Source organism: Temnothorax americanus, unplaced genomic scaffold, assembly GCF_048541705.1.
Source record: "Temnothorax americanus isolate GAGA-0224 unplaced genomic scaffold, ASM4854170v1 Scaffold4, whole genome shotgun sequence".
NCBI classification, from domain to species: domain Eukaryota; kingdom Metazoa; phylum Arthropoda; class Insecta; order Hymenoptera; family Formicidae; genus Temnothorax; species Temnothorax americanus.
This window is the reverse complement of record NW_027509547.1, coordinates 531,661-544,220: the sequence shown is the minus strand read 5'-3', so window position 1 is coordinate 544,220 and position 12,560 is coordinate 531,661. Positions and strand designations below refer to the sequence as shown.

The 12,560-nt window shown below is 39.3% G+C and overlaps 2 protein-coding genes across 2 annotated transcripts; both read right to left on the bottom strand.

The window, feature by feature from the left end:
• Nucleotides 1-551: 551 nt before the first annotated feature.
• Nucleotides 552-3,143, bottom strand: Osi6 (DUF1676 domain-containing protein Osi6). Its single transcript, XM_077415356.1, has 3 exons — nucleotides 2,008-3,143; nucleotides 1,660-1,762; nucleotides 552-1,502 (listed from the first exon to the last, which is right to left on the bottom strand). The coding sequence occupies exons 1-3, from the start codon at nucleotides 2,332-2,334 to the stop codon at nucleotides 1,117-1,119; spliced, it is 816 nt and encodes a 271-aa protein (XP_077271482.1). The 5' UTR covers nucleotides 2,335-3,143; the 3' UTR covers nucleotides 552-1,116.
• Nucleotides 3,144-5,980: 2,837 nt separating this feature from the next.
• On the bottom strand, nucleotides 5,981-12,164 carry LOC143902581 (uncharacterized). The gene is made up of 3 exons (XM_077415610.1): nucleotides 9,893-12,164; nucleotides 9,664-9,807; nucleotides 5,981-9,217 (listed from the first exon to the last, which is right to left on the bottom strand). Exons 1-3 carry the CDS (start codon nucleotides 10,344-10,346, stop codon nucleotides 8,952-8,954), a joined length of 864 nt encoding a protein of 287 aa, XP_077271736.1. The 5' UTR covers nucleotides 10,347-12,164; the 3' UTR covers nucleotides 5,981-8,951.
• Between the last annotated feature and the right edge of the window lie 396 nt (nucleotides 12,165-12,560).

Below are 12,560 nucleotides of genomic sequence, written 5' to 3'. Positions count from 1 at the left end.
TCGGCTCTGCCCGGATGCACCTGAGACATGCACTTTCCCCTGCAATCGTACGAGAATGCCGAGAGTCAGCCGGCATTTCCATCTCGTCGGCTCGGTTTCGAGCGGCCGCGGCCGCCGACCGGATGACTCGTCAAAGAAACAGAATACTCGCGATGTATTAACGATTTCGAATGTGCTCTTTATGCAACGCGGCCGCCGCGAAGAGTTTCGCTCGTGAGAAAAAAAAGAATGTTTCGGACCTTCCTGGAAGACTGGAAAGTTGCCGCTGCCGCGGTAGCGGTGATTTCTCTTTTTTGAAGCTTCTCAGCTGGCTCCATGAATTTGCCGGTGATTTGCGTATTCGGCATTAAAAATAAGAGCAATTATCAACAACAAAAAGAACTTCTTTAAATTGGTCGAGTTAATTAAATCAAAATTGATTATAATTTCAAAATTGAAACACTTTCACTGTTGTATTGCAGAAAAGAATATCTTGTAGAAAAGAAGAACGAGATAATTTGAAATATGAAAATATACAAATAAAGAAGGAATTTTAATAATTAACACATTCAAATTTTTAAAATACTATTAATGAATCACATGTTACAAAGCGTACAAATTCGCATATAGCTTAAAATATGTTGCATGTACATCGTATTAGACTAGATGTAACTATGAATCAACTGTGATGAGTGAGTTCTATTACAGATTGTGATCGTGCTAAAACTCGCACTAAAATCACGATGGCAAAGTCGTAATATATATATATATGTATATATATATATATATAATATTGCATTTTGTAATTGACGAGAGTTACGTCATCACCAATCATACATATTGTGACTAGTCTTTCAGTTTGATTACAGTTTATCGATCTATTTGCATACGCGTATGCGAGCGAATGTTATTAAATATTTAATGTACATCACGGAAGGGCCAAATACCCTATTCACTATTTAATAATAATAATAATAAATAAAAATAAATATTTCCATGATCGTGAACAATGGAAGATCAGCGTAGAGCTTGAGTCATGTGACTTCCGCTGACATCCTGTTGTTTCCATCGCCCGTTGTTCAATGAAAAAAAAAAGAAGAAAAAAAAGACGAGAGAAAAAATTATCAACGATGGTCACTAGTGATGGTATCCGGAATATGCCTGGCCGTGCGCGTAATGAGGATCTTCCCAACCGGAAGAACCACCGCTGGCCGGGCTGGCCCATCCACCGGATACGGGATTGGACCATCCACCATTGACAGGACCTGACCATCCACCGCCGACGGAACCTGACCAGCCATTATTATAAGCGGTGACATCGTGATGGTAAGTTTTGCCTGACCAGAATGTCTTCCAAGCGATGAAGACAGAGATGAGGAGAGAAATGACGGACGCTTCGATCGCCTTCTTCGCTAAGAATCCGATCGCGAAGTACGCGAGAGCTCCTAAAAAACCAAGCTTCACTTTGGCGGCGATCAGGAGAGGCAGGATTGCTTTCAGACCTTTCTTCTTCTTGCCCCGAGCTAGAATGTTAAAAGAGATATATTAGATTAAGACCAATAAAATTAAGTTGTTCGTTCAAATAATTGTAAGATGTAAATTGTCAATTTAATTTTGTCTTAGTATATATCGATATTATAAAGGTGATTATTATATCTATCAATCTTAATTTAGAGCTACCTTCAACAATCTCGTCGACGGCCTGACGAATTTCTGCTGGAGCAGATTCGCTGATGGTACGTGCTGACTCGTGGATTTTCTGGAAAGCAGATGCAAGATTGATCTGAAAAAAATTGATAGTTTAAATTTAACCATGCCGTGCCTCTAAGTGTGAGAGAATAAAATGAAAAGCTTTGTTAATCGTCAAAGCTATATTAATTGCCCACACCAGGCCCGGCCAACTTCAAACTGCGGATCCACGACATTTCTTCCTTTCTTCCACTCTTCGTGGATGGAAAGCTCGAAGTTGACCAGGCCTACACTCTATGTAATAGTTTTCAAGTTTCAGTAGTTTTTTTTTTTATATACCCTAAGACTGCGACCGGTCAAAAACTGTCCAGCTTCATCACTAATGAAATTCTCGAGAGAGTTCTGTCTTTCCGCGATGTCATTAGCAGCTTCCATCTCTTGATCGTAAGCAAGTTCCTTGCCAGATCTGGCATCGGCATTACTCTTCACGAGACTGACTCCGTTCACAAGCTCCAGTTTATCTTTAGTGAAGAATTCCTTAGCGGTCCTGTATAGGGTCTTCTGCACGCAGGATATGCTATCTTGCTTCAAGCATTCGTCAATGCTTTGTCCGGCGATGAGAACGACCGCGGTTGTCAAGATCAAGAATTTCTGCAGTAGCTTCATGACCCCTTGCAGTTTCCACGAGACGTGTTACAAAATCTGATCGCGACACGACGCGTCCGTAGGAGATACGAGAGATTCGTAGATACCGATAGATCTACGAACTCAGAACTCGGTGAATATACGCCGGGTGAAACCAAATTTCGTGTGGTCCATGGCACAATCCGTTTGGCTTATATTTGGCGGGCCCCTCCTTTATGGTCTATCAGAGACTGCCCCACCGGCTTCTTTTTTTTCCTATTTGGCATGCATGAATGCGTGAACGTCCTACGTGTCGTATATGTATTGGTATATATGTCCGTTTAACTGTATATGTGTTCACCCAATAGACGATAAGTGTACCTATGACCAAAGTTCGACCATGCTGCCTACCACGAATCACGATGCGACCTGTGACCTACCTACGACAAAACAAATAGAGACCGAGCGTATAGGTGCGAAAGACAACGCCTCGAACGCTAGTAAAATCGCTTTCTTCCAACATTTTCTTAAGCATACTGGACTAACTTTACATCGTGATATGCATTACACAGGATATGCAATTTTTAGTTGAATGTAGTGTTATAGATGTGAGGTATTGAAAGTTCTGGCCAAATGAATGTAGCATAAAAATAAACAGATTACACAACACGCAATATTACATTACTGGCAATATATTACTCCAATGCTGTGATTCAACACAAGATATGCACACTAGATATAAAGTATGCCCATTTTTATACACAAGGCTTAATAAGTAATTTTGCTTTATTTAAATTTAAAGCTTTAATTTCACTGAGCTTTGTAATATGAATTTAATAATATTTGTGTCATAATAGAAATAATAATTTAATATACTATAAAACCACAAATAACTTTATATTTTTAATATCATTTATCTCTTTTATATATATATATATATATATATATATATATAAACTTAAATAATGTACTTTAGTATATATATATATATATATATATATATATATATATTCGAAATAATTAATTTAATATATAAATATTTAATTCATGTACGTGCTGTGTAAGAAAATGATAAATTATGAGTTTCTAAAGATAAGCTATGCTCGCTCGAGTTCAACGATGTATGTTTCTAGTTTGTCCTAATTATTTTACACATTTACATATTCAAAATCGAAGAACGGATGGGACCCAAATTTCAAGAATGTGTTAAATCTCATGTAAATAAACTCTCGAGAAAACTCTTTCAATGATCTTTTAAACTCCAGCATTAATACTAATCGATTTTGGTTAATGTCAGTTGTATTCTAATTTATTAATATTGTATTGATATCAGTCATTTTCTTCAGTAAAAGACTTAATGAGAAATAATAGCTCACAATCAGTGTATCTATTCATTTTAAGCTACGAATATAACTTCAATTGAGTAGAAAGTGTATATGAATTTACGTAAACGTTGACAGATCCAATTGCTAAACTCGCGTGCAAATAATGCATTCATTATGATTTCTACAAACAGCAACAAACCGTGTTTAATAAGCTTAAGTTGCAGTCTATTGTGTGTATTATACTTCCGAGTAAAGAAAAAAAAAAGACGATAATAAGTGGAACAGCCGGACAAATAATGCAATCTTTATGTCTGATTAAATCCTATAGTCTTACTACTGAAAACTTCATTTGTGGAAACACCACTAATTGTAAGTCGGGTACACGAGGCTCGTTTAAGCTCGTGTAAGCGAATGGTAATGTAACGAGTGATAACCCAAGTAGCTCAACTAACTTCTTAGCGGTGACAATCATCGTTGCAGTTCAAGGGGAAAAGTCTTAAGACTGCCGTACTCTCTCCTCATAGATAGGTCCTTCGTGCGTGCGTCGTTGATTTAAGGCGCGGATACAGGACACGATCAGCATGAATGAAAGAAAACTGGTATAGATCAAGTTCAAACATCCCGGATCCGACCTTCATCGCGGCGCACACGGACACCACTTTCTATTCTGACCCTGCAACTCTCACGGACCAACGGATAATGCCGCTTGTCATTTTCATTTCATTCCTTCCTGCGGCGAGTGTAGAACGATACAATGCAACAATCAAGAAAACCTTCGCATTCAACAGGCGTATATGTGCGGCGTGGGTTTAAATTCCGAGAAAGTAAAACCGCCAACGGTCTAGCACTAAGACCATCAATGCGTCGAAAACGTGTACTTTAGTAACTGGTCAAAATTTCCAATTTGCAGAAATGTAATCAGAAATGCAACAGAAATGCATGTAAAATATATAATGTTCACCTACGCTTTGGAAAGATAGAAATACATAAAAAACAGGATATACTTTTTTTACTTAGAAAATAAATACCATATTAGATAATTTCTATATAGAAAGTTCTCTCTCTCTCTCACTTTCTCTCTTTCTCTCTACATTTTTTCTACCTTTAAATCTGTTAAAGATATGTAACTTAGAACTTTAAAATGAGAAACACGTTCTACATATTTTTATAGTACACAACGTAGTATTATGGAAAATATAAACATCATCGGATTCTAAATTTGTAAAACTTTCTAGCAACACTTACTTTTGTCTGAGTATCAGTATCCTCTCTGTAGGTGAATTAAACTAAAATATTCACGAAACGTCAGAATCAAATAGACAATTCACGCGGCTTTAAGCCGGAAACCAAACTCAATGTAACACTTTTTTCATCGTTTACGTATTACACGTTAAAATCATTACTTTTCTTCACTACTTACGTATTCAATAAAATGAAATTATAAAGTAGAAAGGAAGAAATGAAAAAATTACATGCATTACACTTTGTACATTTTGTACTATTATTAAAGATCACGCGCGCGCGCGTGCACCTCTTTGTTAATTCATGCACATAATCACATTAGAAGTAACGTACGAAGGAGCACTCTCGTCTTGAACTCGGTCAACGAATCCTATCGTCATAAGAAGGGATTCAATGAAAAGCAAGTTTAAGAACAACACAGTTCCCATCCCCAATCTTACGCCAATGCTCATTCATTCTTTCTCGGTCATTGGGTAGCACTCAGAATCCTTTCATCGATCCTTCACTCCCAACGGAAGAGCAAGCCTTAAAAAGTAAAATCAAAGTTTCTCCTGTATATACAGCGACAGCAATGATCGCTAAACCACAGGCACCGCCCATCGTGGTAAAATCACTATGCTTTATGCGAATACGGCGTTGTAGATCCGCCATATAATTCCGCTCAGTGAAATGTAGATTAAGAATGGATATTTTAATTAAGCAGATTACGTCAATTCTCGTTCTTGTCACGTGGATTATTTTTAAGGTAATTATACTATTTTTAAAAAACTACTTGCTCGACTAGCTTCTTATTAGCGTTAATTGAGTAAACAAAAGTTTCAAAGTTTCAACAAATTATGTTAAAGGCATGCTGCATGTATAAAAGAATGATATAATTTGTTCTATTTAAATCAGTAATTACATTATTTTATTATATACAAAGACCGGGAAAATTTATATTCTAGTTTGTCGGTACCTTTAATTTTCTCTCTGTCTCAATTTTATTTTTACAGCGATAAATTAACGTATTTTATGTTAGAACAATTATTCATTAAAATAATTCTAAAAAGTTATAAGTTTTAGTAAAAATTAAAATATATCATAAACACGGATTATTAATTTTCAAAATTTTTCTCAATAAAGTTTCATATGAGAAAATTTTATCGTATATATCTTTTACTTACTTTTTCCATAAAAAAAATTGTTCTCTTTTCGGTTACACTACCAGTTAATACATGCAAATGTATAGAGGTCATTCACCGACTTTCAAAGGTCACGAAATTTTTCTAGACCAATATGCCAATGAGTCGAGATATTCCCACGGTATCTAGAATTCCGAGTGCAAAGACAGAGTCATTCAAAAAGCGTATCGATTTAGGACAGCAACGTCCATAAAAGCGTATCCAGCAACCGTGTTGCGTTTCCTGTCCTAAATCAGAAAGAGCCGGTGGTCTTCGATATTCTAGCCTCCGAACTTGTCGGTAACTGGTTTAATGTCTGTCAATCGACTGTGCTAGGAATTTCTGATGCAATGTTCGATTAATTCTACAATGCCTCAATGCCCGTTGGCCATCGACATGCGTATGACCTGAAAAATCGATCCGGCGGTAGCCAACCAAATCGAATTTGAATTTTAAATTTCCTTACGAGGTTTGTAATGAGCGTGGAATGTAACGGGGAATGTAACGCCACTCTTCCGCGCCCAACTGGTTCTTCTCGTCTATGGACCATAACGCGGTTGCTGTGCCAGAAAACGCGGTATTAACTCTTTCAATCGATTATAAGCAAAATAGACCATAAATCAGTTATGTATATTTTATATTATATATAGTAGAAGATTTTATATTAATACTAAACATTAATGGACATAGGAAAACGTCTAGGTCATATCTCTAGTTAAATATAATTAATAAGACAGGACAAGACAGGAGTAATCGAACAGAGTAAAAGATAATCCAAGTGACGATGGATACATTACCCGTTCGTTCCTTTGCACGGAGTTGTAAAACTTATCAAGAAGGATCAAAGAGAAGAAAATGAATCGTGCATTTCCATCAATCATCGCGCGTTGACAATAATTGCAATTCATTGCTGCTTTCATTCTTATTAAATATAATAAATCCGATTCGGTCATTCGTGTGTTATCTTCGTTCTTTCTTAGTTATTAGGAAAGTAGCGCGATGTATTACCGATAATAAAATTAAGCATATAAGCGTGCAATTAAATTGCCAATGTTGGATTTAGTGAAGCATTCGATTTGCGTAATATATACCGCAACGAATTGTGAATTGATCCGATCCGGCATTCCATATTATATATAGATATAAAGTCGCAGCAAAATCGCGGACTGCACACGCTGAGAGGCGACCAGCTCCTTTCGGGACTGCATCGCCGAATGAGCTGCTTTCAGCGTGAGCCTCCACGTTTTATGATATTTGAAACGTAAAAAAGGAAACGATCGGTATGTATGCCAGTGGGTCTTAGCCGGAGCTCTTCCTTCCCCTACCACGTGGAGAAAGAAGGAGCCAAGGACTGTAGTAGGAGGGATCCAACACAGAGAAGAAGCGGCGTAGAGACTGCAGACTGTAGAGAGATGCGTGGAGAGAAAGAGGATTCGTTCCTCTCACACCGCTACGAGCCTTTCTTCCAACGCACCTCTCCTCTACCTCTTTCTCTTTTGCTGTTTTTCCTCCCATCGAGCTCTCCAATCCGTTTCGGGCTTGGATCCACGTGCACGCACACGGGAATGCCACGAATAAAAACGAGCACCGGAATTTGTCTCTATACGGACGTATTCTCACAATTCATCTTTGGATCTGAAAGACTCAAATTGATTTCCTCGAGATTCAAACCGAATTCCTCGTACAAATTGCCACAGAGTCCCGCTACATTCTAAACTCAAACGATTCTAAATTTCTTGAAATACGATCTTGAATAAGCAAATATAAAAAACGCATAATGTGTCAGCAGCGCGAGCGTTATTAATCAAATTCGTTGCATACTGCCGTACAGACGCGCGCTTAACTTTCGATGCGCTATCGCCATTAGTCCACTTAGGTGACATTCGCGCCAACTATTATTAGCTTTGCACCTTGCGCGCGTTACGACGAACGTTAGCTAAGTAAACGAGCATCCAGTAAACGCAGGTGAATATGCGGCACGTTAGGTCACTGGCACACTTTCCTCATTGGCTCGATTCGTTACCTCGTTCCTGCGATTTTCCAATGTTCCGTGTGCAAGTAAACGAGAAATATTGGCGGGCTCGATCCAGCGAACCATGTCGCTTCATTTCCAAGCCTGTTATACGAAATGTCTTATTAATTTCTATATACTTATAGTAAGTAATAAACGATGTTACGCTGGCTTGTTCGAAAATTACGTACTAAACGCTGCTTCTGTTTAGACTAATTTTGTGATTTATAAAAATAATGCAGTTTCGTTATAAATATTGTAAAAACTTGAAGTCGCGTACCAATTGAGATGGTAATAAATGCAAACACGATATTTCGTATCTTCCAAATACGAATGCTTTATTAACATGTGTTGCACAATAATAAATAGGTGGGTAAAAAAAATAAATAAATAAATAAAAAAGACAAACAACGTACTTTGGTTTCTTCGGTGCGTGTCTGTGATTTTCACTGAGAGTCCTGTCAAAGTGGCAAACCAATAGAGATCGATTACCACGTTTCTCGTGAGCAAGCATTTGTTAAATATCACTTTCTACCGTAGCTGTCGATCAGTACCTCAGTCATTGTCGTTTCGTCGATGTCACTGTCACTGATCTTGCGTCGCGTCACGTCATCAGTCATTTTCCAGCGTCCATTAACTCTCTTACCGCGACTGACGTTTGCAGTTTAACAAACTATAAAGAAACACGAAAGCCACGTTGTGAAAAAGGTGCGCGTTGCGTTAAATGAATGTGACGATAAAAGGACAATGATGAGGTAATTGAAATGCAAATTACATAAGCGCAATGTCAATGTGCAATGCCATTGTCAACGTTCATCCAGCCGTATCTATCTGAGAGAAGAGCTTTAGTGGCGATAAGAGAGTTAAAAAGGCAGAGAACCAATTAAATCTCGCGGTTGGTGCAATTAACGATCAAAAGCATCAAGACGACCCCAAGTTAGCGTAAAGATGGGCGTATCCTCTGTAAGGTAACAGTGTGGAATCGACGTCTTCGATTGATCTCTTCTTGCGATGATGATGGCCAACTTCCTGCGCGTATACGACGTGGTGGCCGTGATCATCGCCGCCACTCGCTAGTTTCTTCACAGCTACGATCAGTGACAACATCAATGCCAATGCCGAAACCATTAACGCCTTCATGGCCAGAAGACCCAATGCGCCGAAGCCCATAGCAGCCATCATCTTGCCTAAATAAGTTTAAACACGTGAGTTTTTTTTTAGATCAAAGTAAAATTTTAATTATAATAAAAATCGAATGTAACAAGTATGTAAAAATCGTAATAATTACAAGATACGCGTATAATGACAAATAAACATAATGATACGCTTATAATTATGCATTTTCCATTAGATATAACTGAATAAATTAAATATAAAACAATTTGGAAAATATAGTATAAATTCTTAAGCAATGTACATTTATCAAAATGAGCAAATATAATACTTAAAATCAAAAATGATATTGATGAATTATTTAACGTTCTGAATATTGTAATAAAATTTACGGAATATTTGCGCATAAAGCAAGACATTATATTTAACGTACAAATAATATGTAACGATTACTTTCACATAATTATCTATTTCAATTAATCATCTCTTTACGTGATAATAATTATTCACGAGTGCTTACCCATCATAAGTATTAGTATCATGTACCCGCCGCCACCCTTCTTGCCGCCGCCGCCGCCGCCGCCACCGCCGCCTTTGCCACCGCCGAAACCGCCGCCGCCGCCGCCGCGGCCACTGACGCCGAAACTACCGCCATCGCCCCTTCCTAAAAAATGTAAATTTCACAAATTTTCGTAAATTTCTCCCAACACCATTTACGTCGTCGGGAATAACCATAACGAATTACCAACCTTCAGCTTCGGAGGGCAAACTCTCCTTCAAGGCAGTTTCGATATTCGGTGGGAGTAAAGACGGTAACTTAACTCTCAGTTCTCTACCTTCCAAGAATTGTAGGAAGGGTTCGAGGCCTCCGAGGCCCTTCAAGACTCTAGCCTTTCGAGAAGACCCGCTTCCAGGCACCTCTACCAAAGATACACCGTCGAACAGTTCGATGTTCCGTTCCTTGCTGGTGGTCTCCAGGAGCTGCTGTACAATCTTCCGTACGATTCGCACTCCGTGACAAGAGACCGACGCGTTCTTCGAGTCCTCCGACGTGCACGACGTCGAGAATCCGGTCCATGTATCCTTGCTTTCGTCCGTGGCGGCGTCGATCGTGTCAACGATTAAAAACGCGCAGATCGCTAATGCCAGAGCGATGTGCAGACGCCGGCGTTCGATTCCCGGTATGCTGTTTATCCAAAGCATCGTTTCGTCGTGGAAACTTGGGCGTTTCACGAAACAAAACGATTGGGCTCCGTCGAAACCGCGGCGGGCCTTAACTCTGCGTTTACGTCGTTAAACCACCGCGCGACAAAACTACAAAGGAACCGTGAAGCTGCGGAACCTACGGCGGAGGTCCGAGTGCTGCAGCCTAAGTGCTCGCAATTCCCATTTATATAGATCTACGTGAGGCTCGGTGATTGTACTAAGAAAAAAGCAAGGAGAGCATCGGGCACGATGGCTGCCGTTCTCTGCTCTTGCTGTGCATTAGCCGGTAATTTTTCGTTCACTTAGATGCCAGTCTCCTCGACGATTCGTTTAATTCTTGTTTCCGACGCGTTTCAGAGCGTTACGGCGCGGTCGGCTTGCGAGAGCTCGAGGTTCCATCATCGGCGCGGATGACGCCTTCGCGCACCTTCCTCCGCCTATTTCCTTTACCTGCTCTGCTAGATGTAATTCGCGTCTAGCGAGATCTCACTATTCTAGATCATGTACTATCCGGCTCCCGGATCATTCGATACCGCGCCGCGCTGCGCCGCGACTCTCTTCTCGCGGGCTCCGGTTCTCTTTCCTTTCTCTCTTTCCCGGGCTTTAGTAGAGCGGAAGAGAACGTACCGATTTCGAATCGTGATCGCCGGTATCGATCGTAACACGATCGTACGCATCTCCGCTAAATAATAGATGCGAGCATACCGTGTTTGAACCTAGCTCATGCCAGATACCAACATGGAATTTTGCCCCGCCAATCGCCATGGTCGTATCGTCGCGCACCGCGCGCACGTGCCTGCGTGGCGGAGCTGATTATTGACAATCTTATTCCGATATAAGTACCTATAAACTGCGTGTCAACGTACGCAGGACAACGGGGAGAAGACGACTCGATCCTTACGTAGGTCGTAAGCGGGGAATGTGAGAAATGCGAATGTGTGTGTGGGAAGAGGCAGGGTGTGAAAGAAAACGAGAAAAAGGCAAAGACGTCGGTGGCCGCGAGGACGAGGATGGCGAACGCGTGGAAGGAAAGGAAAGAGATGACTATCCAAATCTAGTTCATCTCCACGTGCCTTTCTCTTCTGTTCCACTTCCCCTCGCATGCCCGACACCGCGGTATATACGTAGCAGAGGCTGGTAGGTATAACTACAGCCGGTTCGAAATCATTCTTCCGTTCCACGACACGACTCGATCGCATACGGACACGATCGTGATCGACTACATAAACCCTTATCGAAGCTCACGAGGACTTTAAAGACGGCACTATCTGTTAGAATTAGATTAACGTCCTCAAAAACAGTTGCACTATATCGCGTGTACTCGCCGAATTCATACTTACGTTCATACAGAATGATAATTTTAATTAGTGCACGCTAAGCCGTGCTCTGTTTACTTTGAAACGCGGATATTTACAACTGTATCTGTTACGTATTTGCATTGTATTTTAGTTCATTCATAAGATGGAGGTTTATTGAGAATTTATCTCACGCAGTATAGTGTTCGCATAAGTATTTAACGAACCGTAACATAATCGTGTTATCGTAACGTTGTCGCGTTACGAGATTTTCGCATTTAAACGTCGTCTTCTCTCTCGCCATATTCTTTCTGTAGTCTGTACCTCTATCTCTTGTCCCATTTATTATATTTAATTTTATTAAAACCTGAGGAAGTATCAACTAAAGTACAAGAATTTGGTAAGTCCTAAAAAATTTGGAAACTATTTTGACTAATTTAATAAATTTCTAATTAACATAATGATAAATTAACTATACAAAAAATTATTAGTTTTATTCGATTCTATGCTGCTGATTCAGTTAGATATGATAATCGCAAAAATCTGAAATAATATTATCAATTTGTAAAGTTTTACTGTTCTGATAAATTAATATCTATTATATTAATCTCTGACATTTTAAAAGAAAACATATTAAAAAAACAGGTACCGTAATAATTACGCGATAATAGATCTTTCACATTAAAATTCAAGCAATTTTACCACTTTGCTTCGTTAATATCTCCGATCTAGATAATCTCGAATGAGAATTCTCGAAGAATCCAGGTTACCGGCAAAGATCGACCTACATGTAAGAAATCAATAATTAATTCCATATCCATCCACTTGTCATAATAATTTTTCGATATCGATAGCGCTGATTACTCGCCTGGCGATAAATAGTAAATGATTCGGGCATCACCTGCAAATAGCAGAT

Coding starts and splice junctions, on each gene's coding strand:
- Osi6 (XM_077415356.1), bottom strand. CDS start 2,334: ATGAAGCTACTGCAGAAATTCTTGATCTTGACAACCGCGGTCGTTCTC. Junction 1,763..2,007: donor TGACCGGTCGCAGTCTTAGG/GTATATAAAAAA, acceptor AATTTTTTTCAG/ATCAATCTTGCATCTGCTTT. Junction 1,503..1,659: donor CGTCGACGAGATTGTTGAAG/GTAGCTCTAAAT, acceptor TTAACATTCTAG/CTCGGGGCAAGAAGAAGAAA.
- LOC143902581 (XM_077415610.1), bottom strand. CDS start 10,346: ATGCTTTGGATAAACAGCATACCGGGAATCGAACGCCGGCGTCTGCAC. Junction 9,808..9,892: donor TTTGCCCTCCGAAGCTGAAG/GTTGGTAATTCG, acceptor TACATTTTTTAG/GAAGGGGCGATGGCGGTAGT. Junction 9,218..9,663: donor GATACTAATACTTATGATGG/GTAAGCACTCGT, acceptor AAACTTATTTAG/GCAAGATGATGGCTGCTATG.